Source organism: Phyllopteryx taeniolatus, chromosome 6, assembly GCF_024500385.1.
Source record: "Phyllopteryx taeniolatus isolate TA_2022b chromosome 6, UOR_Ptae_1.2, whole genome shotgun sequence".
Taxonomy (NCBI): domain Eukaryota; kingdom Metazoa; phylum Chordata; class Actinopteri; order Syngnathiformes; family Syngnathidae; genus Phyllopteryx; species Phyllopteryx taeniolatus.
Window position 1 is genome coordinate 26,600,128 of NC_084507.1, and position 23,561 is coordinate 26,623,688.

The 23,561-nt window shown below is 41.5% G+C and overlaps 1 protein-coding gene across 6 annotated transcripts; it reads left to right on the forward strand.

Annotated features, from left to right (window-relative positions):
- The first annotated feature begins 2,644 nt into the window (after positions 1 to 2,644).
- On the forward strand, positions 2,645 to 22,719 carry setd2 (SET domain containing 2, histone lysine methyltransferase). Of its 6 annotated transcripts, none has more exons than XM_061775638.1 (22): positions 2,648 to 3,137; positions 4,379 to 4,501; positions 7,311 to 7,332; positions 7,479 to 11,356; positions 11,422 to 11,553; positions 11,644 to 11,772; positions 11,867 to 11,990; positions 12,093 to 12,170; positions 12,254 to 12,351; positions 12,428 to 12,560; positions 12,683 to 12,817; positions 12,893 to 13,021; positions 13,107 to 14,156; positions 14,519 to 14,567; positions 14,633 to 14,915; positions 15,002 to 15,719; positions 18,100 to 18,225; positions 18,828 to 18,964; positions 19,104 to 19,212; positions 20,276 to 20,350; positions 20,428 to 20,529; positions 22,027 to 22,719. In XM_061775638.1, exons 2-22 carry the CDS (start codon positions 4,473 to 4,475, stop codon positions 22,186 to 22,188), a joined length of 7,698 nt encoding a protein of 2,565 aa, XP_061631622.1. In that variant the 5' UTR covers positions 2,648 to 3,137; positions 4,379 to 4,472; the 3' UTR covers positions 22,189 to 22,719. The 6 variants fall into 6 exon arrangements, with proteins under 6 accessions (XP_061631624.1, XP_061631622.1, XP_061631621.1 ...); XM_061775641.1 differs by lacking the exon at positions 4,379 to 4,501 and having other exon boundaries at positions 2,649 to 3,137; positions 15,002 to 15,263; positions 15,399 to 15,719; XM_061775640.1 differs by lacking the exons at positions 4,379 to 4,501; positions 22,027 to 22,719 and adding an exon at positions 21,247 to 21,863 and having other exon boundaries at positions 2,645 to 3,137.
- Positions 22,720 to 23,561: the final 842 nt, after the last annotated feature.

Here is a 23,561-nt window from a genome sequence, read left to right on the forward strand (position 1 = left end):
TTTTAAGTTATTTTTACAGATCCACATTATTTTTTAACCTTGCTTTGAAACCAAAAAAATTATAAAACAGGTGTCACTTTTAAAGGAATTGCGCATTATGCTGGTTCATTTTTGTTACTTTTAGTAGGCCTATATTCAGTATCCCATTTACTGCATTATCACTTGGAAATGTGTGTAAATCAATCCCATGTTATAGCTGAATGTGATACATTTTGAGATTAAAAACCATACATGGGTAAGATTGATTGTTTATTTTGATTACCCAACTATTTACAGTGGCAAGAAAAAGTAGTTGAACCTTTTGAAATGCAATTGTTCTCTGAATACATTTGTCATCAAAAGTGATCTGATCTCAACTCATCTTCATTTATAAAGCACTTAAAAAAACACACACACACAGCTGGAAACAAAGTGCTGTACACAGATACAAATCAAACATAAGAAATATAAAAAAAAAAAAAAAGGTAAAACATTTTTTTAAAATAAAACAGTGCAACAGGTATGGAATTTCAAGCTGAGTTGAAAGTTAAAGGGGGGGACAAAAGGGGGTTTAAAGATGAGATCATCTAAATCGGGGGTGTCCAAACTACGCCCCGGGGTATATACAAAAAAAAAAAAATTCACCCGGCCCACAACTGTAGAGCCTTTGAAAACTCTTTTTGGTGAGACATAGCCTACATAAGCCTGTTGTTCTTGTGCAAACTCCAGTTTGTTTGTTTTTTCAAAAACATTCAAGTTTTTCTTTTCTTTTCTTTCCACTACACATTCTATGTTAGAGGCACTCTTTTAGGATGCAAAGCTACAGTTGTTAACATAAATTGAAGGGAAGCCTCTGCCCCACTAAAAATAGTCGTTTGGGGGAACTCACCCTCGTGAATATTCCATTCAGTTGTAACAATGGCTGTGGAGTCACCTGTAGGGCAAAAGTGGCTGTGTTGTGTTTGTAATTTGTTAGATGCTAAATTATTATCTCTCTGGAAGGGACAAAAGAAGGGCATTGTTTGGGCGCCGCAGATGGTGTCATAAGTCTCCTCCTCCTCTGTTTTCTGTTTTTCCTTTCGAACCTTCTGCACAATATGTACATTGCTGTTTCAGGCGTGCCGCGATGATCCAATTCCCTTAAATTAATCTGAAAATGAGTATTCATTTACTATAAACTATAAAGAATGCATCTTCGTTCATCTATCTATGCCAGCGACATGTACAAACAGGTAGAGGTTACAGTACAATTAACCTGTATAGCCACTTGTTCCCAGTCATACAACAGAATAAATAAGAAAATATATATTTAAAAACAAAAACAAAAGTTGTGTTAAACCTAACAGGCCCAGTTTTAATACTAAGTAAATTTATGAGTGAACTGAAACTAGATCAAGTGACTTGGGAAACAGATATATAATAAAGGTTGGGAAATACTAATGTAAACAACACTGCCAGAGCTGCATACAGTGTAACAGTAACACTGAGTTTATTGTAGCTGTATGAATAATCAACAGTGGTTAAGCAGATTTTTCTGTGAATCTGTGCTTTACTTGGGTATTTGTTTTTCTGATGACTTACACTCCCTAATTTTGAAAACAGATATATGCACGTTCTACTCCTTGTCAAACAAGGCTTCTGTACTTTTAAAAAATATTTTTTTCTCTTTATTTTTAAAATGCTTTTGATCATGTAAAGCAAGCTACCTTGTGTATGAAATGCACTATATAATTTGCTTTGCTTTTTTTCTCCAACTGCCACAGATGCAGACATGGCGATAACAAATGTAAATAGAGATATGTGTGTATAAGGTGTATTTTTTTCAGTCGTTTTCATTAGCTAATTTAACCTTTTATGTTATGCTGTTTAATTTGTGTTGCACATGCAGGACAGGTCACTTCAGTCTAATTATCCTGTCAGAATTTCACTTGCAGCAAAGCTGTGTCCAGTGAATTAAATACAAATGAAATATACAACATTTAAAGCATCAAATAAAGCTTGTAGCTAAACATACAGCTTGTTTGACCTTTTTTTTTAGTCCAGTGCAGTACATTTCTTTACTTTTTTAAGTAGAGTGCAGTACATTTTTTAAGGTCAGTTGTATTAAACCTGTATACATACATACATACATACATTTGCATTTTTTAAAACATGTAAGTACAATATTCACTTATATACAAAGTATTTTAAGGTTGTCATTATGTAAGTACACGTTTTCTTGTCCTATATTTAATTTTGTCATCATGGTGGTATACTTGCAGAGCTTTTTTTTTTGGAGGAGGTACTTGGTGTGAAAAGTCTCAAATACTCTACTATATTTTAGTTTCCTTTTATTATGAGTTGGCTACTTTTGCTATCCGTGATACCCATTTCCCCAAATCTTATTTATTTATTTATTTTATTTATTTATACATTTTTAAAAGACAAAAAAAACGTTTTTTTTGGAGGAGGTACTTGGTGTGAAATGTCTCAAATATAATTCCCCCTTCTATATTTTAGTTTCCTGTTATTATTTGATTATTACGATGATTATAAGTAAATCCTCTTTTTTAATTTAATTTATTTGTTTATATATATATATATTTTTTAAAGACACATTTTTTTTTTTTTTACTGCTTTGTTTGATTTCGCTATGTGTCCGGAGGCGGCGGAGTGTCGCCGCGTCTGCCGCCGGTTCCGACCTCCGAACCGGAGCCAGTGTTCAGTATCCTCGCCTGGCCAGGCCAGCTGTGTCCGCGCATCATGTGACGTCGCCGCCGCCGCAACAAGACTCACCAACAAATACCGCAGAGGAAAAAAATGTAAACGGAGACATGTCCCTCATCGTGTCTCGTTTGGTCCAACTGCACCGAAGCGTCAGATAGGTCGAGGCTGGCCTGACCGTAAATTGTTATCGTCGTGGACACAATTAACTTTGGATAGGCGCTACTCAGTTGTAGTACTAGTACCACCTGACTGTTGTCTCGGTGTGAGCTAATGCTAGCTGGGTAGCACAACATTCAGTCAGCGGAGCCACTCAGCAGCAGAGCCGACCATCACCTCCTCCAACCCCGGACGGATTTGACGTCGGCACGCACTGTGGTTTGATGTTCGGCGAAGGACACCGTGTTGTGAATTTCGAAGATGGAAGAGTGTCTTGACCTAAAACACTTTCTAAAGTGAGTATCCACCCCCCAAAAAATATAAATGTATTTACTTAGGTTGGATAGATTCAAGTGAAGAATACACGCAAGTGAGCGAAGACAAAACCTCCCCCCTGCTAGCATGTCGGTCATGCCGGATGGACGTGTTCAATCATCCAACGAGAGTGTGCGTCTCTACATAATATCAGCGAAACAAAAATTTCCACACTTATTCACCAAACCGAGTTTGAAATGCAAACGAGATCGCGAAGATCGACTGCGAACGGTCTCGTTAGCCTCCATGTTGCTAGTTACATGTAACCTAGTTAGCCGCTAATGCTCGCCCAAGATTAGCCTTGTAGGCACAGAAAGACAATCGATTGTTCCCCCTCTTCAGCCAAGCCAAACAGAAGTACACGCATCGCTTTTCCGAGCATAACATGTAGACTAACTGGGTACGTTTCAACCAAAACAAACGAATTGGCCATGTTGCTGTTAATGTTAGCTTGCCGAAGTTAGCTTTACAGGTTTGGTAATTTTGGGGGGTGGGGGTGTGGAGGTTAAATTAACATGAAAGCGTAATTGTTCCATTAATATGGGCCTGGTTAGTATAATCGCGGGTGATCTATTAACTACAGCTTTCACAGCAGAATCAAGTGGAACGGAATGAATTGCCTCGCTTTACATTACACACTCGCCTTAAAATGGACAGGAACTTGCTTTTAAAAGGCCATGTTGGGCTGCACCAAGGCTTCCTGCACAGGCCATGTTGTGCCTCGTTGCAAATGCTTCCAAACAGCCACTGTTTATTTCTAATATGTTATTTTTGTATTGTAATAACAATGTGTTATGTATCATTCTACACTTAAGGCAATTGCTTTGCTTTACCAGCTACAATGTTTTCCCTATTTTTCATTTTGATTCAGCCAATGTTTTCCCAATTTTTTGTTTTTGACTCGGCCTTTGCTCAAACCTTGCTTTGTTGTTGTGATGCAAAGCCACATCCACACATTACAAAAGCAAGCAAACCATAGTGACAAGAAAGACTTTGCATGAAAGTGTGCAGCGGCTTTGCAGTAATTGATAACTATCTTGAGAGAAGGCTTCAGTGGAAGTCAGCCAAACCAACGGTCAACAGCATGTGCTCTCTACATGCGTATGCTAATGCTATTCAATAAGGGCCTCTGTTACATAAGGCAGAAAGCTTGTTGGACTTATTGTTAGCTTTTATGGACATACCCCTCAGTTCATTGAAAACTTATCTTTCTTTTTGCCAGGTGTGGCGTCACTTTGGAGGGTTCGTTTCTCTGATTTGGATTATTCTTGGCCAAGCAGCGTCCTCAGGCCCACTAATCCTAGACAAGTTTCTCAATGGACACTCTGCTCAAGTCAGAAATCAGGTATTAGATGGCAGACAACACAGAGTTCACTGTGTATGAGTTGTATAAACTGAAAAAATATGGACGTGACACATTAAGGATCCTTAGTTCCCTTCTGTTTTGGAGGCGTGCTGCATAGCGGTTACTCACAGCAACTGTAATTGCTGCTGAAGGTCACCTGAAGGCCTTATGAGCTATGGTGTACTTTTTTTTTTTTTTTTTTTTTTTCCATTGAGCGAGCGACTGCCGTTATTTGGAAACATAACTTCATTTTCATGTTTGGAAAGTGTAAGTGGAGAGGGTTATTTAATTACTCAGTATAAAATGTCCTGTATATGTTCAGTTCTGTTGAGAACTGTTGGTTGACTATGCCAGACTATAGTTTTTCACACTAATGCAGGAATTCAGTGCACCCACTCAAATTTTTAATATAGGTGTACAGTAAACCCTCCTAAATTGAATCCCTTCTGGGATACTTGTTGAACTCTGATTTGGTGCAATTTTTATTTTCCCCTCGAAATGAATGGAAATTTAAAAAGAATATTCCAGGGTCAAACGTTCACCCTCAAAAGACCTTTATTAACTGGACAAGCAATGTTTTCAGTAACATTGTAGTATTCTTCTTAACTGTCATACAATCGTAAAAGGAAAGTACCGTAATTTCTGCTTTTGTATGCGCAGTGTAATGAGTCATGTTTTGTCTTAAAAATCTACTGTATCTGTATTTGCTGCATCATCACTGTAATTTATTGTACTTTGTTCTTTCATGTCTCCAAATTTGCGTTGTGTGTAGAGTTACCAACTTGCCACAAAATTATTTAACGTTTTTTTATCCAGGTAAGGTAATCGAGAAAAGATTGACTTTTACAATGCCAATGTGGCTCTATACAGAAGAGTAAAACAGGCAAAATAAAAGAAAATACAAATAAAGACATAAAACAAACTGACATAAAACAAACTATACAGTGTGATGTACACACACTGTCCACAAAACATGTACACAAAATAATCACATAATCATAAATAACCAGACAATATCTTCTCCAATCAATGCAACATAATTCGCTTCACCCAACCCTTAAAATTCCAGGTAGGTCGCAAAAAAGTCTTGTAAATTTGACAAATCACAGAAAGGTCTTAACAAGCTGGACACATTTGAATGGATACAAAAATAAACTATGTTAAGTCAGGTTTCAAAATGGTCAAGAATTGAGACATTCGTTCAGCTTCCAGATGCTGTTGGCGTGTTGCTGAATACTCTGGAAACACCGTATGAAGGTGCTGGGATCGTAGATGTTGCGATCACAACGTGCATGACGTCACTACAAGCTGAGTTTGAAAGTAAATGAAACTGTAGTCCTCCTACAGCGTTAGTTTGTCCGTTGGCGAGCAACACACATGCAGAAAGATTGGTTAAAATTTTCTTTTCACTTCTAGTTGTCTGGCTTTACTGTACTTTTTAGCGACTCATTCTTCTCCACATTTCATTCGGGACCCACTCGTCTCCACCCAGGGGGCCGATCAGACAGAACAGCGAAACAAACATTCTCCACCCAACAAAACCAAACAAAAACCAGAATTGATTGCAAAAATGCTGCCCCTTAAGACACAACAACAAGCACACTGTGGCTGTACCATCGCAGTCAACTTGACACCAGTCATAAAAGCGTGGACATTCTGCGCTCTCATTCGCAGCAATCGCCGCGCGAAGACTCAAAAAAAAAAAGCGACGACATTTGCCTCCAACAAATGCCACGGCCAAAAACAGTTCGCAGCGATGTACAATGAACACCACCAAACAACAAAAGTGTGGAAAAGCACAAATTTAATAGTAAAGTGAGCGGAGGTCTCGTAACAGGCTGCCATCGCAAAGGCACCATCTTTGTAGTGCCTGGTTATGTATACAAATGTAGTATACAACACAGTGGTTGTAGATAAATAGAGACAAAATCTTGTAAGATTCCTGTAACCTGGTTCCAAGTCGTTTGTCCCTTTGTGATGGATGAGTAGTATGTAATGTTGGCAGGAAGGGTGAGTCCCGCCAGCATCTGCATCTGGGTTGTGTAACTTTAGCCTTTGAATAGCGTGAGTGTCGGCTTTTTCTTGTAGCTGCTTTACTGGAAAATTGTCTTGAATGCTGCATTGGAGATTGGGGGGGGGGAAATCCTTAAAGGATCTGAAGACTAGATACCAAGGAAGACACTCATGCATTTTTATCAGCCAAACCAGAACAAAAGAAATGTCATAATGAATTGCAGACTTTTTACGTTGAACACAAGACAGTTCTTGGCTATTTTGACAATTGTTATCAATGCTCTTTAAGATTGGTATACCAAGTCTTTACTAGTGTCAAATCTCAACAGTTACAACCATTGGGATTTAGGATTTCTCTGAGCCATATTTGCAGAAACAATTGTACTCTCCATTATTGATCTTTACACGGTACCTTTTTATGGGTATACCCATGTTATACACATTCCATGCATCCTACTAGTATACACATTAAGGACTTGGCTGGCGTCTACCATTACTGTTGAGCAAGCCAGTGAACTCGTGTTGGATCTAAGGCATAACATAACTTCTAAACAGTGGGTGGATATATAAAAGCCATTGATAATGAACATTTCTTTAAAGGAATGATGAGTTCTGCTTCCATACTAAAACTGTCATTGATTAGCCAACAATGTCTGTTATTCAGTACTCCGTCTTTATTTTTACAACAATGTAGTGGCCATTTTCATTTATCCTTTAACAAAGACTTTATTAAATGCATTTTACTAATGAAGGGCTCTCCGTTTTATGTCTCCATGCTGTCCCCATGTAATCTCAGAGACGAAGGAAGTGGTGCCTCGGTAAGTCGATTTGGTAATTTTGAATGTTGTACTAGCAAATATTAAGAAATTCACATCACTGCAACATTCTTTTGTCTAGTATGAACAATGTATTCAAACAGAAGTTTTTTTCAGACCACATTTATAACTGTCTCTTTTGACTGTAGGTGAAGGTGGAGGGCCTTTCTAAGGCAGCTCTCATCAAAAGTCTGTCTCCTAGAGTGATGCTGTCCAATCATCTATTGCCAAAAGGGACCAAGATGAAGGTCAACCTAGAGGATCAGAGTCGTCAGAAAGTGTCCTTCAGCTTCTCGCAGATCAAGAAGCCACTGCACAGCATTTTCGTTATCCCTTCCAGCCCCGAAAAGTCTGACACTGAACATCAAACTGCCTCGTCACAGCCAACAGTTGATAAAGGAAGGGCTTCTGACAGTAAAAATGAGCAAAAACAGACCCATGCAGTGCCAATTTCAACAGAACAGACATCTTCACAAGTTCCAAGCTTTGCCGCTAAACTGAAAACAGACTTGGCAAAGATGCATTTCAAGAAGCAAATACTCAGTGTGTCTGTGACTAGAGAAAAAATAACATCTTTTATTCCGGAGGAGACACCCAACTCTCAATTGCTGGTTTTGCAAAAATCTGCAAATGACAGCGAAACCAAAGTCCCAATTTTGCAGCATCAGAACCCTGTAAGTGTCTCTCCCTCTGAGGATTCTCACCATCACTCCTCTGAGAGCTGGACAGCATCAAGTATCAAGAAACCTGCTGCATCCTCAGGAAAAGAGGAAGATAATTCCAGTAATGAGCAGGATAAAAATGTATACAAAAGGAAAACCAGGTCACAAACTGACACACGAACAGAGATTGAAGATCCAGTCCCCATTTCTTCCAGACGCAAATCAGTTGACTCCAAAAGTAAAACAAATTTGGACAGCAGTAGCAAAGCAGGAATTAAAAGGTCTTCCTCTAGGTCACGAGGGGAAGAAAAGGAAAAAAGCTCATCAAAGCGATCTGAGAATCATGAAAGGTCATCTAGTTATACAAAATCGGACCGTGATTCTAGATACACATCATCGCGGTCACTGCGATCAGACAAAGATCGCAGAAGATCCAGATCAAGGTCAAGATCAAGGTCTCGATCTAGAGGCTCTCGAATCAGTTCATCTCACCCAAGATCAGAGAGATCGAGAGGCGATAGAGGATCCCGCTCAGAAAGATCCTTTTATCATGATGCCGATCGCAGATCATACAGAAGTTCTCCGCGTAGAGACAGACGACGGTCTCGTTCTCGCAATGACAGAACACGGGACAGTTCGGACTCTGAAGATGACCATCGCAAGACTAGGACACGGGCAAGTGACTCCAGTAGATCATCCACCTATTCAAAGTCCTCTTCCTTCTCAAAATCTGACAAAGGATCTAAATCTATTGATATGCCACATTCTTCAGAGTCAGATAAAAGAAGTCAAACCTCATCTTCGATGTCAGAAAGGACTTCAAAGCGACTGTCAGACTCTGACTCCCAGCGCAAATGCTCTCCAGGTGGAGAATCAAGGCATTATAAAGCTAACACCCATCATACAATAGACACCAACAGAAAATCCAACTCTTCCAAACATCCTACCCATTTGGATAGTGAAAAACATGAACATGAAAATCATCCAAAAAGCAGTTCTACTGACAATGAACCTGATCAGAGGACAAAATCACAGGCAAGCTCTGGTTTAGAGGAAACACACAAAGAAGAGAAAACTAGTCAGCTCGACGCCAAACAGACCACCTTTTCTAGAACGCCAGAGGAAACCAGTGAACATGATAGACAATCTGACATATTTAATTGTCCCAGTGACGAACCAAAATATGAAACTACCATGAAATCATGTTTGCTGGATCAAAAAGAAAAAAACTATGTAAATTATATTCAACAGAGAAGTCAAATTGACCACCAGGATGGTGAGTTGACAGAGATGCAATGTAACAGATTAGATGGACCAAAATCAAGTCTCGAAGTGAACGAAGAAATTGCACCAGCTATAAGCTCAAATGAGGGCAAGAAGCAAGTAAATGGCACCCTTGAAAAAGTAAACAATGTGAAGGATAGTCTTCTTCCTCAAAATATACCACATGTGACTGAAAATGCTGCTGCAGAAAGTTTATTCAGTAGTAGTGATGGCATAGTATGCAACGTGGACATAAAAGATGTTGACTCTTCACAAGGGTCAGTGCCTCTACCTAATACAATTGACGTACCTGCCGCACATGTTGCTCAGAACTGTAAACCACAGGGTGAACTTAGTAATGTTGTGACTGCCACTGAGCAAGCTGAAACAAATGCACTGGTGAAATCAGACCAAGCATGTAAAACTGAGAACCTGATGACACTTGAAGAAAACATAGACAATGATAAAAAGAGCAGTCCTACTAAAAAGTCCCGGTGGGATATTGTTAGAGAGGATGGCCCAGGGAGTGAAGATTCGCAGCAGACACTTTTCGCTGAACTACCTGAAAACATGGTCTTTATAAACAAAATAGAGTTTTCCCAAAACCAAAGTCAGATAGACATGATAGAAACCACGCAAGAATCTGAAAGGCATTTCATACCTGGGCAGGAGATGGAGAGGCCAAAGCAGGCAGGTAGTTACGACCAAGGGGAGGCTTCACAGGGTATCATTGTCGTTAACCATTCTCAGAAAAACTTAGAACAGCCTCTGTGCAACAGTAATGCAACAAAGGTCAACAGTGCTGCACAGATGGAGAGCTGGAATGGTAACTTCAAAGAGAAATCTGAAGATAGTACCCACAAGCATAAATTACATGAAACGTTAGCGAATCAGTTAGCCGAAGGAGGACATAGCGATGCCAGTGATAGTGACAACTCTGAGTATGACTCTGAATGTGATGAGGCAATAAAACGATTGCAGTCTGTGGTGGTGGTGCCAAAGAATTCCACTGTAACAAGTGAATCACATGACACTGGACCTTCCTCATACAGTCCAATTATCTCAAAACCCCACATTGCTAATGAAGTCACCAAAATGAATGGTCATGAAGTTCAATATCAAGACAGTTCTCAACAAAGACTAGAGGGTGTTTTGTACCACACTAGTTCTCTTTGTCAATCCCAGAGTAATATGATTGACAGCACTAGTCACTTAGAGGGATCCAGCTCTACTGGTGTCTCACAGCCTTATGTGACTGGTCCTGCCAATGTCCACCAGTGTATCACTAATTTCACGCACAGCCTCGACAATTCTGGACATTACGACCAAGTGCAAGGCCAGCATTATGTCAACAGCAGAGGTGAACTGATTCTCGCACATTACCAACATTCTGCCAGTGTTGACAACATCAGTGACGGGGGTGCGTTCAACCCAAGCTGGAGTTTTGCACAGCCAGAACAGCCCAGTAGTACATATCAACAGCCAGACAGCAGTCATGGACCATTGTTACCACAATCTAAACTTCCAGAAAACTTTCCTAACGTACAGCAGCATAGACACCACAGTGTCTCATGGAACAACCAAACCTCCGACATGCAGACTAGCAAAAAAAACTACCCCCATGTATATCAGGACTTTGCAGGTGAAATCCACCCAGACTCACTCACTAATGACCATGACGACTATTGCGGGGCTAAACCATCCAATCTTAGTAAAGCAACTGTCGACTCTAGTGGACCACCGGGGGCTCCAGGGTTTGTGCAAGGTCACGAAATAAGCAGCAACAGCAGGTGCTCTGCTGTGCCTGACCCCCCGCGGGAGAACAGCTTCAAGACCCACAGAAGCAGGGGTCCTCCCAAGAAAAGACGACCAGAGATTGAGTCCGATTCGGACAACGAGGCGGAAGCTGGACCTACTGCCAAAAGGGAGCGTCAAGGAGAAACCGAGGATGCGAAAGAAACTAAAGTCAAAGTTGAGGTGGTCCGTCCGTCACTCACTCTGCAGCACTTTCAAGACTCCAATCGATGGAAAGAGTTTTCCAAGACAAAGAAGATGCCCCCTTATTTTGACCTCATTGAAGAGAATCTATACCTAACTGAGCGGTAAGTTTTAACAAACTCAAATGATCGGTTAGTTTCAGACTTTGAAAGTTTTTGAATGTTTGCAGAAAGAAGAGCAAATCTCATCGTGATATCAAGAGGATGCAGTGTGAGTGCCCAATGCTGCCCAAACAGGACCGTTTACGGGGTATGTTGGCGTGCGGGGAAGACTGTTTAAATCGGCTGCTGATGATTGAATGGTGAGTCAAGCTACACACAGAAACATTTGCGTTGTTTGATAAAGCTGTATACATGTGTACAATATATGACAATATTTTGTTTTACCACAGCTCGTCACGGTGCCTGAATGGACACTATTGCTCAAATCGACGCTTTCAAATGAAGCAGCATGCAGACTTTGAAGTCATCCTCACCGAAGACAAGGGTTGGGGTCTACGTGCAGCTAAGGACTTGTCTTCGTAAGGATTTAATGTGCACGGATAGGAGTATCATCTGCATTGTGGAATGTGTCAGGATGATATTTACATGAATGTTTTCTCAATTCAATCACAGAAATACCTTTGTGCTAGAATACTGTGGGGAAGTGTTGGACCACAAAGAGTTCAAAACAAGAGTGAAAGAATATGCACGCAACAAGAACATCCACTACTATTTCATGGCTCTAAAGAATAACGAGGTGGGTAAAATAAGGGGGTAATTTGGGGCGCATCAATATTCACAATACAATTAGATGGTTAAGTGGCAATCAGAACTGCTTCACTTTGCATTGTCTCTCCAGATCATCGATGCAACACTGAAGGGTAATTGCTCTCGGTTTATGAACCACAGCTGCGAGCCCAACTGTGAGACCCAAAAGGTACATCATCCAAAGAAGTAGTTAAATAATAGTGTTCAGTTATCATGCTCATTTTCTGACAGTTGATTTTCATCTCATTTCAGTGGACGGTCAATGGCCAGCTTAGAGTCGGGTTCTTCACCACCAAAGCAGTCAGTGCAGGAACTGAGTTGACATTTGACTATCAGTTTCAGAGATACGGGTATTTCTTTTATTCATGTGTGAGATCGTAACACCGTATGTAAATATATAACTAATGATGTAATTTCCTGCATTAGGAAAGAAGCCCAGAAGTGCTTCTGTGGAGCACCCAGCTGCAGGGGCTTCCTGGGAGGGGAGAACCGAGTCAGTGTCCGAGCGGCTGGAGGGAAGATGAAGAAAGACCGAACTCGAAAGAATGCTCTCACCACAGTCAGTTCACTCTTTTGGAAGCGGTTCAAATCATTTCTTTGTTATACTCTTGGTTTGTGTGTTAGTTTTATGATTGATATTTTGATATTTACACTTACCATCTATCATGCCTGTTTGGTAAGGTTGATGAGGAACTGGAGGCATTACTAGAGAATGGCGAAGGACTCTATGATGGGAAACAAGTGGTGTCCCTGTGCAGACTTATGGTCCGTGTGGAAAACATGGAGCAGAAACTCACCTGTCTCAAGCTCATACGTGTAAGTCAACATCAAATCAATGCGTGTATACAAGGCGTAAACTGCTCTACATTATCTTGTGTTTGTGCCATGCAGGATACACAGAATCCGTCTTGCTTAAAGCAGTTCTTAGATCATCATGGCTTGTCTTTGCTTTGGATCTTCATGGTGGAGATTTCTGAAGCCAAGGGGAATTGTGCCATTAACATCAAACTGCAATCGGAGGTCAGATCATCACATTCTTAACATTAATTTATGAATAATGTAATATTTTTTTAGAATGATAATGCATACTCTTATTTGTTTCCAGATTATGAAGACATTGTCTGTGTTACCCATATCCACTAAGAACATGCTGGAAGAGAGTAAAGTCCTGACCTTCATTCAGCGATGGGCCCAAACGAAAGCTCTCCCTCAGCCCACTGAGATGGACGGTTACTCCAGCGAGAACACTTCACGTGCTCAGACGCCCCTAAACATACCTGATGGTTCCTCCTCTAAATTGGGACCAGAGTGTGACAGGGACACCTCCAAACCTGCTGTGTATCGCCGCCTTAAAATCATCAGCGAAAACAGTCTGGACAGTGCCCTCTCAGATGCCAGCAAAGCGTCTGATGGCAAGGAGGAGTATGAGGAGGAAGATGATGAGGAAGAGGATGAATCTGCCCAGAGTGCACTGCCTGATGAGAAACCGAAGGTAAATGCGATCAATGAAGCTGCTAATCCAGTGAAAGAATCACCGAAAGAGGAGGTAAAAGACATCAAAGTGGAGAAACAGGAAGAGACGCAAATGGCTTCAGACGGTCAGGAACACGTTGATGTTGAAGAGGTAAAAGACCAAATTGAGTTGGAGGAGAAGCCCTGTGAGGTGAAAGTGGATGTAATTGATGAACCGAAGAAGGAATCTGAGGTATCTGATAAGCCTAGCGGAGAAGAGCTGACCATCCAGGCACCAACAGAAATGACTGAAATGGAAAGTGACCAGCCTACAGTTGAGATTCAGGAATCAGAGATCGAGCCAGTTCAAATGGATGTTTCTGAGGCTCGAGCTGAACAGCCTGCAGAGCAGATGGTAGCCAAGACAGAAACACTGGAGACTGAGAATCCTCCTCCTGGCCCTGAGGCCCAACCTGATGAACCTGGCACCGTCGCTCCCCAAAATTCTGACACCCCCGAGGTCAGTATGTCTACAGAAGACACACCAGCACCTACAGATCCACAAGCGATAGAAACACCTTCTCAGGATGAAGAGGAAGGTGTTTCTGATGTGGAGAGTGAGCGGAGTCAGGAGCCCCAAATCAGTGCTTTGGACATTAGCAGCATGGCGGCCAGGCTGTTGGACAGTTGGAAGGATCTCAAGGTGAGTTCGGAGTCAAACTGAAAGGCAGGCAAATTATCTTAAATGTTTCATGTGTATATAATCTGTTTGGATTTTCACTGGGAGTGTTGTGTCACATGCTGCCTTTCACGCAGACGGCACAGATTCGATTCCCGGTCTTGCCCCAATACCCAGCCACTGGGGAAAAAAATAAATAAATGGGTGGGTTGTCAGGAAGGGCGACCGGTGTAAAAAAAAAAAAAAAAAAAAAAACTGTGCCAAAGATATCTGCAAATGACTCACTGTGACTACACATGATGGGGCAAGCCAAAAGTTACAACAACAGTCTGTTTGGATTATATGTTTCCTTGAGCCAGACATCAAATTATCTGCTTGTGTTTCAGGAGGTGTACAGAATACCAAAGAAGAGTCAGGTGGAAAAGGAAGCCAATGGTAAGTGAATTCTACAGCTCGTCAGTCTTTCATAATTATTTGTAAATGTGATTTGTCCCAACCAGATTGTCTCAAAACAGATCGCAGTAGAGATCGTGAAACAACTCTGACTCCACGCAACACCTCTGGTAGTCGAGAGCGTGAAAGGGAGCGTGAAAAGGACAGGGACAGGGACAGAGACCATGACCGGGATTGGGACAGGGACAGGGAGCGAGACAGGGAAAGAGAAAGGGACCGGGACAGGGAGCGTGATCGAGACAAAACTCCACGCAGCACTGAGAGACGGAGGCGACGGTCCACATCCCCACCCTCCTCCTATGAGCGGAGCAGCCGGCGCACTGAGGAACGGTAAGAATTCCCGCCATCGGGAGTGTTTAACCATGTGTTCTCTAGGATGTCGAGCAGTGTTGTTTTTGTTCTTCGGATCATTTCAGGTTTGACCCGTCAAAGACACCTCGGGGAACTGGCAGCAAGGAGCGCAACAAGCTGTCCACAGAGGAACGCAGGAAGCTGTTTGAGCAGGAGGTTGCTCAGCGGGAAGCCCAGAAGCAGCAACAGCAGCAGCAGCAGCAGCAGCTCCAAACTATGGCCTACGACCCTGCCTTGGCCTATGCCTCGACTTCTGGCTTCATCACCTATCCACCTGGATACCCCCTCCAGACTTTTGTGGATCCCACCAACCCCAACGCAGGCAAAGTACTACTACCCACCCCTACAGCTGACCCCACCATGACCTATGAACAGACTACTCCCCAAAGACTAGTCTCAGATCTTGGGCTTCCCTCGCCATCATCCACTTCACAAGCCACTCCTGTTTCTAATATCTCTCAGCACATCACCAACGCCAACCTCACCCCTGCTGACACGCAGCAGTACGCCCAGCCCGCTGTCGGAGCCCAGGACTCGGGCGTGTCTGTCCTCTCCGTGCCCGCCCAGACGGCGCCCCAGGTCCAGAGCCAGCAGAGCTACGCCACTCTGTGGGATCCAGCCACCCAGCAGGCAGTGACCGTGCAGACGCAGCCAGCGCAGCAGTACGCGGCAGCCCCGGCGCAGGCCCCCACGCAAACGGCAATCTACTACCAAGGCCAGCCGTGCCAAACCATCTACAGCATCCCAACTGCTTACCCTCAGACCAACACTCCAGTCATACAGGTGGGAAAGTAATCTAATCGTATTACATAGTTACCAAATGTTTCATGCCTCGTGTTTGTTTAACGGGCTCTTAAGCAGATATCCATCTTGTTTCCAAATATATTAAATATGTTTGAAGTGCTTAAAATATGCAACGACTTATAACAATATACCTCTGAATTGCTGAAACGTAGCTTAAGCAAAATTTTCACCGTTTGAACTTTCCTGATTTTGTAGGCGAGGCTAAAACACAGCCTCATGACATCAAGGTGCTTGGGCGTATGCTTTATAGTGCGAGTTCCCTCCCCCACTATATAAGTGCAAAGTCACATTTTGTAAACTTTCACCAGAAACAACATGGCTTTGTGGGTAACTTGATACTAGTGAATGGGGCAATGCCGACTGTCTTAACTACCTGGGCTTCCTCCTACCGTGCCGCTGTCGTCGGTTGGTGTTTTCGGCTGTGACATTATGTCACCAACGAGGGTAAGTTGGCTTGTGTGCTTATTTTTATGATTGTAGTCCACAATAACCAATTTTTGAAGTTGAACCTCCTAACATGATTTTACATCGTATAAGCTATCACCCCCTTAGTATGTTTTATTCCTTTTGGCGCATCCATTCGACACGCCCACAGCGTCTGAGAGATCTGAAGTTTTGGAAACCTGATTTTATATACTTAGCGATTTTAAAAAAATAATAAAAATAATAATTTATTAAATACATTCAAATTTGGCAGGCTCGTTAATGTTACTTTTCTCTGTGGTATGTTGAATTTACATGGCATTTTTTTGGGCCTGCTTAGTGCTACTTTTAGGACCTGGACTGAGAAATCGTCTGATTTTTGGAAGCAAAGCAGGGTCAGGCCTGCTTAGTACAGTGGTACCTTGACAAATGAGTGCACCAATTTACGAGTTCTCCGAGTTACGAGCTGTCGCTCATCAGTTTATTATATAAATTTGAGGTACAAGCGGGATTCAGAATTCCAGGTGTCGTAAATTTCCGTAGCTTCTGGGGTAGGAAGCCAGCCCAACTCAGTGCCGCTCTCAAGCTCAGAGAAATAGGGAAGGTTAGAGTCGGGGAGAACATCCATCCATAAAAACCGTTGCCAAAATTTCATCCAAAAACAGCAACTCTGAATAAGAAAAAAGCAGGAAAGACGTGTTAAAAGTGTTCATTAAAGTGCTGATTTCAATTAACTCATTCACTGCAACGTATATCTATAGTCATCAACTGCATCGAACCATTCACTGCCATTGACGTCTATCGAAGCGCAGTACGTTTTTAATGGTTAAGGTCTTGTGCAATTTGTCTGTGAATATCAAGATTATTAACAAAAACAGATCCCTTCAGATGTCAGTGTAGCAGCACTTTGAATTTGAGATAAGCACCGATTTTGAGTAGAATATAGATTAGAGGGTGAATTTTGAGAAATGGCAACACTGAAGTTTAGGCACCTCACGCAAACAGAGTATGTATATGTATGGTATAAATGGTATGAAGAGAATGTGTCACGGTAGTTAGTAGAACGTGTTTTCCGTGACCGTGAGAAAAGATGAATGACGAACAGCATTTAAAAAAAGCAAGTGACGTTAAACTTGGGCCATGCAGTGAGTCAGTGTTGTTCATGGCATGCTTCTTAGTTATCTATCTATAAATAAATAATTTTGACCTTTTTTAGTCGTGTTTTTGCTTTATAGTTTGAGGTCTCACAAAAGCAAAATTCTGTTTTGCTTCATGTTTCTTTTCACAAAAAGCTTGTTTTCTCTGCTTGGTGGTAAGAAAGAGGTGTTTTTGATAAAACCATAATACCGGGATGTTCTACTGCAGATTACTAAAGAACGGAAAAAGCTAGAAACAACCGTCTGGTGAAAGAAGAGTGTACTCTTTCTTTTGGTACACAGTCACAAAACACAATATTCTGTGGGTCCTAAAAGATGAGTCAAAATGCTCTAAAATGGTTGGCAGTATGGTGAATTCTACTCTGAATACGACCGGTAGTGAATGAGTTCATTACAGAAACAATTACTTGGTCGGTCTATTGAGTTTTTTAGCACGCATGAAGGTACACACAGTTAGAGAAGCATATTTCATTGTTGCTGGCATTGATTAGCATTTCTGGGCCACAGACAGTGGAAAAGCCGCCTTGATTTGTTTTGACAGTTGGCAACAGTTTAAATTTTTATAATACTGAAAGTTGTAGCACTCTATTGACACCCATAGGACTGAAGTCAAACAGAAAGACTTGTTTAAGGGGACAGAGTAAAATGCACAATTGGGAAAAACCACTTACTGGGTTAAATGATTTTACTAATTTTCAATTTTATTAATTACAAATCATTATTTACCTCCTCCGCCTACTTGTAGTTGTATTTATTCTTTATTTCACGTTCTTTTGCAGGCCTACTCTGACCCCGCAGCCAGCTACTTGCATGGCCAGACAGTGTATCCTGGGCATCAGCAGGGCGTGGTGGTGCAGCAGGGAGGCACAGTCACCACCATCGTCACCTCCCAAACTGTCCAGCAGGTAAGAAGGCCTAAAGAAGAAGAATTCTTTTTACACTGCCGTGCTCTCGTTTTAGGATTTTTTTTTTTTTTTTTTTTTTTTTTAATGTAACTCATCTTTTGGTATTTTATATTATGTCTTTTTTGTTGTTTGGAAGTGGGTTCAAACTAGAGTAGTACTATTATTTTCTGAATTTATATGTAATATTGTCGCTGTGCAGTGTAAAGTATATAACTCCAAATTTTCGCTGAAACGTGAAGGGGGAAAATAAATCATGTTTTTGTAGATGGTTTGGGCAGAAACTGCATATTTTGGATGTTTTGTTTTTTTCCATATTTTTTATGTGACACTGTCAAGGACTTTGAGAAATATAACAAAAGAGCAGATTTGAATAATTTGAGAAAAAATCTATCCTTTGCAGCATGCTGCATTTGGTCACAAGGGGGTAGTGCACATCTAACTTTCGCAACTCTACCAAGAGCCGTGTGAAGTCATGGAAGACTTTAAACCGCAGTTGTCGAGTATAATATAATATTTCTTATTTGAATGTTATGATTGCCATTTTCCATGGCAGGCCAAACAGTAATTACAGGTGGTAAATTTAAGTATTGTTTTTCCACTAGGAAATGATTGTACCCAACAATGTGATAGATCTTCCTCCTCCCTCGCCCCCGAAGCCCAAAACTATCGTTCTACCTCCCAACTGGAAAGTGGCCCGGGACCCTGAAGGAAAGATCTACTATTACCATATTGCCACAAGGTGATTAGTGATGTGTGTTTCCATAGGGGCCCTGTATGTTATTAATAATATTAATATCCCAATGTGATTTTTTTTTTTTTTGTAATTAATTTTTTTTTTTTTTTTTTTTTAAACTTTTTTTTCTTCCCTCCCCTTTCAGGCAAACTCAGTGGGATCCTCCTACCTGGGATGGAAGTAGTGACACCAATATGGACCATGACTCTGAGATGGACCTTGGCACTCCCACTTACGATGAGAATCCCTCCAAGGTGAGCTTTTAAGACACACGGGAACTTATCTATTCTTAACTGTGTGCTTTATGTACATAAATCTGCCGTGTTGGGGACGCTTTCCGCTTTGGTTTTTCATTCGCTACCCAGAAAGTTTGAGGTTGGATACGACGCATGGTTATATAGCGTTTGTTCTTTAGGGCCTTTTAAGATGGTGCGCTGTTGATTACTTTCAGCTGCATTTTATGGAGGGGAACAAACGTCATCACGACACCATCTCCAGGCGATAAAATGAGCTCCTCCTCGCATATTTGTCTCTCAGAGACAAAGAAGGGTCTCTAAACCCCGTCCACTACGTAGCCGAATGTCCCCTGGGCTCAGGGTCGTAAAGTGAGGACGGGATTTGCTCTTCTTGTCTTCCGCCGCCTTGTTTGTTTTCCCTTCTTTACTTCTATCCCCATCGGGGATAATGGAAAGCATCTGGACCAGCCAGCAGTCATTTAGTTGTTTAATTTTTTTTCCCCCTTTCGTAGCGCTCTCTTAAATGTCCCCTTTTTTGGTCTCTCGGCTACTCAGCGAAAACAAACTTAGATGGATGTTTACGCAAAGAAGCGCAACAAGGTCAGCGCAGATTTCATTTCATAGCACTTGAAGCTGTGACACATGCTCTCCCCGTTATAAACTACTTCACTGTCCCATTACTGTGTGCGTGTTTGCGCTCGACTTTTTAATCATCACGTTGGGCGCCTCAGCTGTTCTTGTCTTCTGCGTGGTGGTTGCGGCAGGATTGGACATCCTGCCAGGATATCCACACTTTGTGTCAGGTGCTGTTTGATGCCGCCGCCAACCTCCATGGCTACTCTTCGGCCACCAGCTGCCTTGTTTGATTGGGGCGCAGTTGTGCTCTCTCGAGATTTTAATTATAGATGGGCTGCTTTTTCCTCTTTTATGGTAAAAACATCTTCTACTGCAGCTCTGAAAACGCCTGAAGGAAGTTCAAATGACACCTTTAAAGGCCTTCAGATGAAACTTGATATGAACCTGAAGACATGTAGTATGTTAAAGGGATGCTGCTGTTGTTGTTTTTTTTTTTTTTGTACAGTTCTCAACCAAAACAGCTGAAGCAGACACTTCCAGTGAATTGGCAAAGAAGAGTAAAGAGACATTCCGCAAAGAGGTGAGCACGTGTTCCTCATTGCATAGTTGATGCCTGTACTGTCCCTTTTGAACGTGTATGTTTTTGTGTTAACTCAGATGTCCCAGTTTATTGTGCAGTGCTTAAATCCTTATCGGAAGCCAGACTGCAAACTTGGCCGCATTAGCAACACAGAGGACTTCAAACACCTGGCAAGAAAGGTAACATTCCACATGTGTAACCAATGTCTTTTAACGTGAAACACACTCGACTACTACTTTAACATCATTTGCCTAAAGTCATTTAAAAAGTCGTGGCAAAAACCGACTCAAGACTCCAGGCAATGAATGTATGGGCTTAAGCACGAGCAAAACTCGTCTTTGTTTGTCCTAACGTTTCTAAGTACTGCAATCAAGTCTGTGAACGGTAACATTAGCCACGAGGATATTTCTGCGAGGACAAAATATCGATGCCACAAATTATTGTATCACTATCTATTATGATTATATTGGTAATATGCTACAACCGAATATAGATCTTTTTATCTGAAGTATGCCGGCATTGAAAATTTATTTCACCCTCCTTGAGATTGCCTACTACTTCCTAACTCCTGGTGGGGAGCAAACAAAATAACTTCAAACTCACAACTTTGGTATTTAGTTTTTTAATTAACAGCACTAGTCAAACGTTTGGACTCACGTCCTTATTTAAATGAATATGTAAAGGTCTAATTAGTAATTTAAAGGTAAAATACCGACACCTGATGTTTCGACTCGTCCCGACGGCTGAAAAATATGTAAAGACAATAAAAGCATTTTCACTCATGGAGTGCGTATGTGACAAATGACCCTCCAGCGCCACTGTAGTTGTGTAGTTCGAAGGTGAGTCCCAGCAATCATTCATTTCTCGTCTCTTTCTCTTCTTTTTGATCCGTAAAGTTCGCAGCGTGTTGTTCATGCCTTGAGCGCCACTGGAACATAGCAAGATTCCTGAGGACACTGCCGCAGTCAAACGTTTGGCTTCACTCATTCCAGACTCTTGTTTTTACGCGCTGAGGGAGAATTCCCCGCCGAATGTCTTGACCTCAAGTGATGTTCACGCTCTGTGGGTGATAATGGCCTTGAAATAAAATCTGGGTTTATTTATTTATTTTCTCACGAAATCCAACTTAATGTGTTGCTTATAGAAAAAGCGAATGAAAATGACATTTCAAAATAAGTTTTGTCTTTATGTTAAGTAGTAACTGGACTAGTTATCAGTAAAGCTGGAAAAATGTCATGAGAAGTTCTGCTCCCAAGTAATGTCTTCTCCAAAGCAGAGGCAGAAATTCATGATGATGGCGTCAGAACAGTCCGCTGATCATATTTGGCCAATCTGTGGACCTGTGTAGGTCACTTGTTTTTCTGTCGTCTGGGTTTCTTTTTAATGACATCACACTTGACCTCACGAGTATAGCAAAGTTATTCAGGTTGTTCAGTCGATGACAATGGAGTCCATGGCTCTTACAACAATTTAAAAATAAAAATAAAAACATGGTACATTTTATGAGGTTAAACATTTTAAATGTTTTATTTATTTTATTTTTTACTCGTCCTGGGCAATAACTTGAATTATACGATACAAATTGATTAATCGCCCTGCCCTGCACCGTAATTGTCATGTCACACCGAGCAACGTGTTGATTTGTGCCCCCTCCCCTTTCCCCCTCACCCCACCAGCTAACCCACGGTGTCATGAACAAAGAACTGAAGGCGTGCACCAACCCTGAGGACCTGGACTGCAACGAGAACGTCAAGCACAAGACCAAGGAGTACATCAAGAAGTACATGCAGAGGTTCGGTGCCGTGTACAAACCCAAGGAGGACACGGAAGTCTACTGAGAGCATGTTTGCTTAATCCCACCCGTGACCTACGACCGCGCTTTATTTATGATGCTCGGATGAACCCCGGACAAGATCTCGGACACAGACGGGGTGCTACATACAGTTTCCACAGGCTAATTTAGTTTTAGTTCCTTTGTTTTGTGGTTTTAAACGGGTGTGAATGAAGTATAAGCCAACTTTGTTTCTTTTGACACTTTCCACTGTTGAAAATGGATCAATGAACAGTCTGCTTCATTTTCTGGTGCTGCTTTTAACTGCGGAGGTTCAAGTTTCCACTCGCCGAAAAAACCTGCAGGACTTTTGGGAGCCACTTCCGAGCTTTTGTCCACTCCAGGTCCACGGTGTGTGCCGGTCATCCAGATTTTGTGTCTTTTTATCCGTTAGGTCACTTATGACGTCGGGAGCACGGTTTGTTTGCGATGTTTGATGTGCCACGCTCCCTCCCCATCCTCACGTCCTCTTCTGACTGGACTCACACAGAAGAGTGTAGCATTGCAGTTTTAACTTATAAACTTATTTTTTAATTAATATTGACATGAGGAACTCAGTCCTTTTATTCATTCGCTCCCCCTTTACATCTCACAAACCATCCCAGCCTATTGCATTAATTGTTAATATATTAAATAATAGTTTTGGGAATGTTTAAATTAACAAGAAGCTTTGTAAGACGACTATCATTTCATGGTTCTAAAATGTAAATATGTTATATTATTACCAAATGAGTATGCAGGAGCCACAAGTGACCAGCTCGACCATTACATCGACTTTTGTCACCCTCGCAGGCTCATGTCAGCAGAGGGGGGTGGAGAGGTTTAGGGGGGGGGGGGGGGGGTCCAACTTTTTTTTTTTTCTTTTCACTCGTCCTTTTTTTTTTTATGTATAAAGTAATTTTCACCCTCCTCGACTGTAAGTATTGTGTAAGCACATTGTCATACCAAGTGTACAAACATTTTAAAAGATAATAAAAGAGGTTTTTTTTGTACACCCGTGCTGCAACTTTACCGTATGATGTAGGAAGTTCACTCGGGTGTCAAGTGTAACTCAAGTCCTTTTTCACACACAGATGAAAATTTCTGAATGTAGTAGATGTGGCCTTTTGCACACAACTCAGGGAAGAGGAATATTCCCCCAACTGCACACAGTGATGGTATGTAGGAGGAAAATTCTCTGCTTCAGTGGGCAGCAAAAAGGGACTAGGACAGAGGTATGCAAACCTTTGTGCTTAAGGGGTCACATTTGGTTTTTAAAACAGAAGGACCAGGTAATTTGTAGTTAAGGTTTTAAAAAAAATAAAAATATTTTGGGGATAATTAGTATTTTTCTGTTCATAATTATAATGAATACAAAAATATTAAATGTGAGCATTTGAT

Coding starts and splice junctions, on each gene's coding strand:
- setd2 (XM_061775637.1), top strand. CDS start 3,103: ATGGAAGAGTGTCTTGACCTAAAACACTTTCTAAA. Junction 11,357..11,421: donor AATCTATACCTAACTGAGCG/GTAAGTTTTAAC, acceptor GAATGTTTGCAG/AAAGAAGAGCAAATCTCATC. Junction 15,720..18,099: donor CCAACACTCCAGTCATACAG/GTGGGAAAGTAA, acceptor GTTCTTTTGCAG/GCCTACTCTGACCCCGCAGC.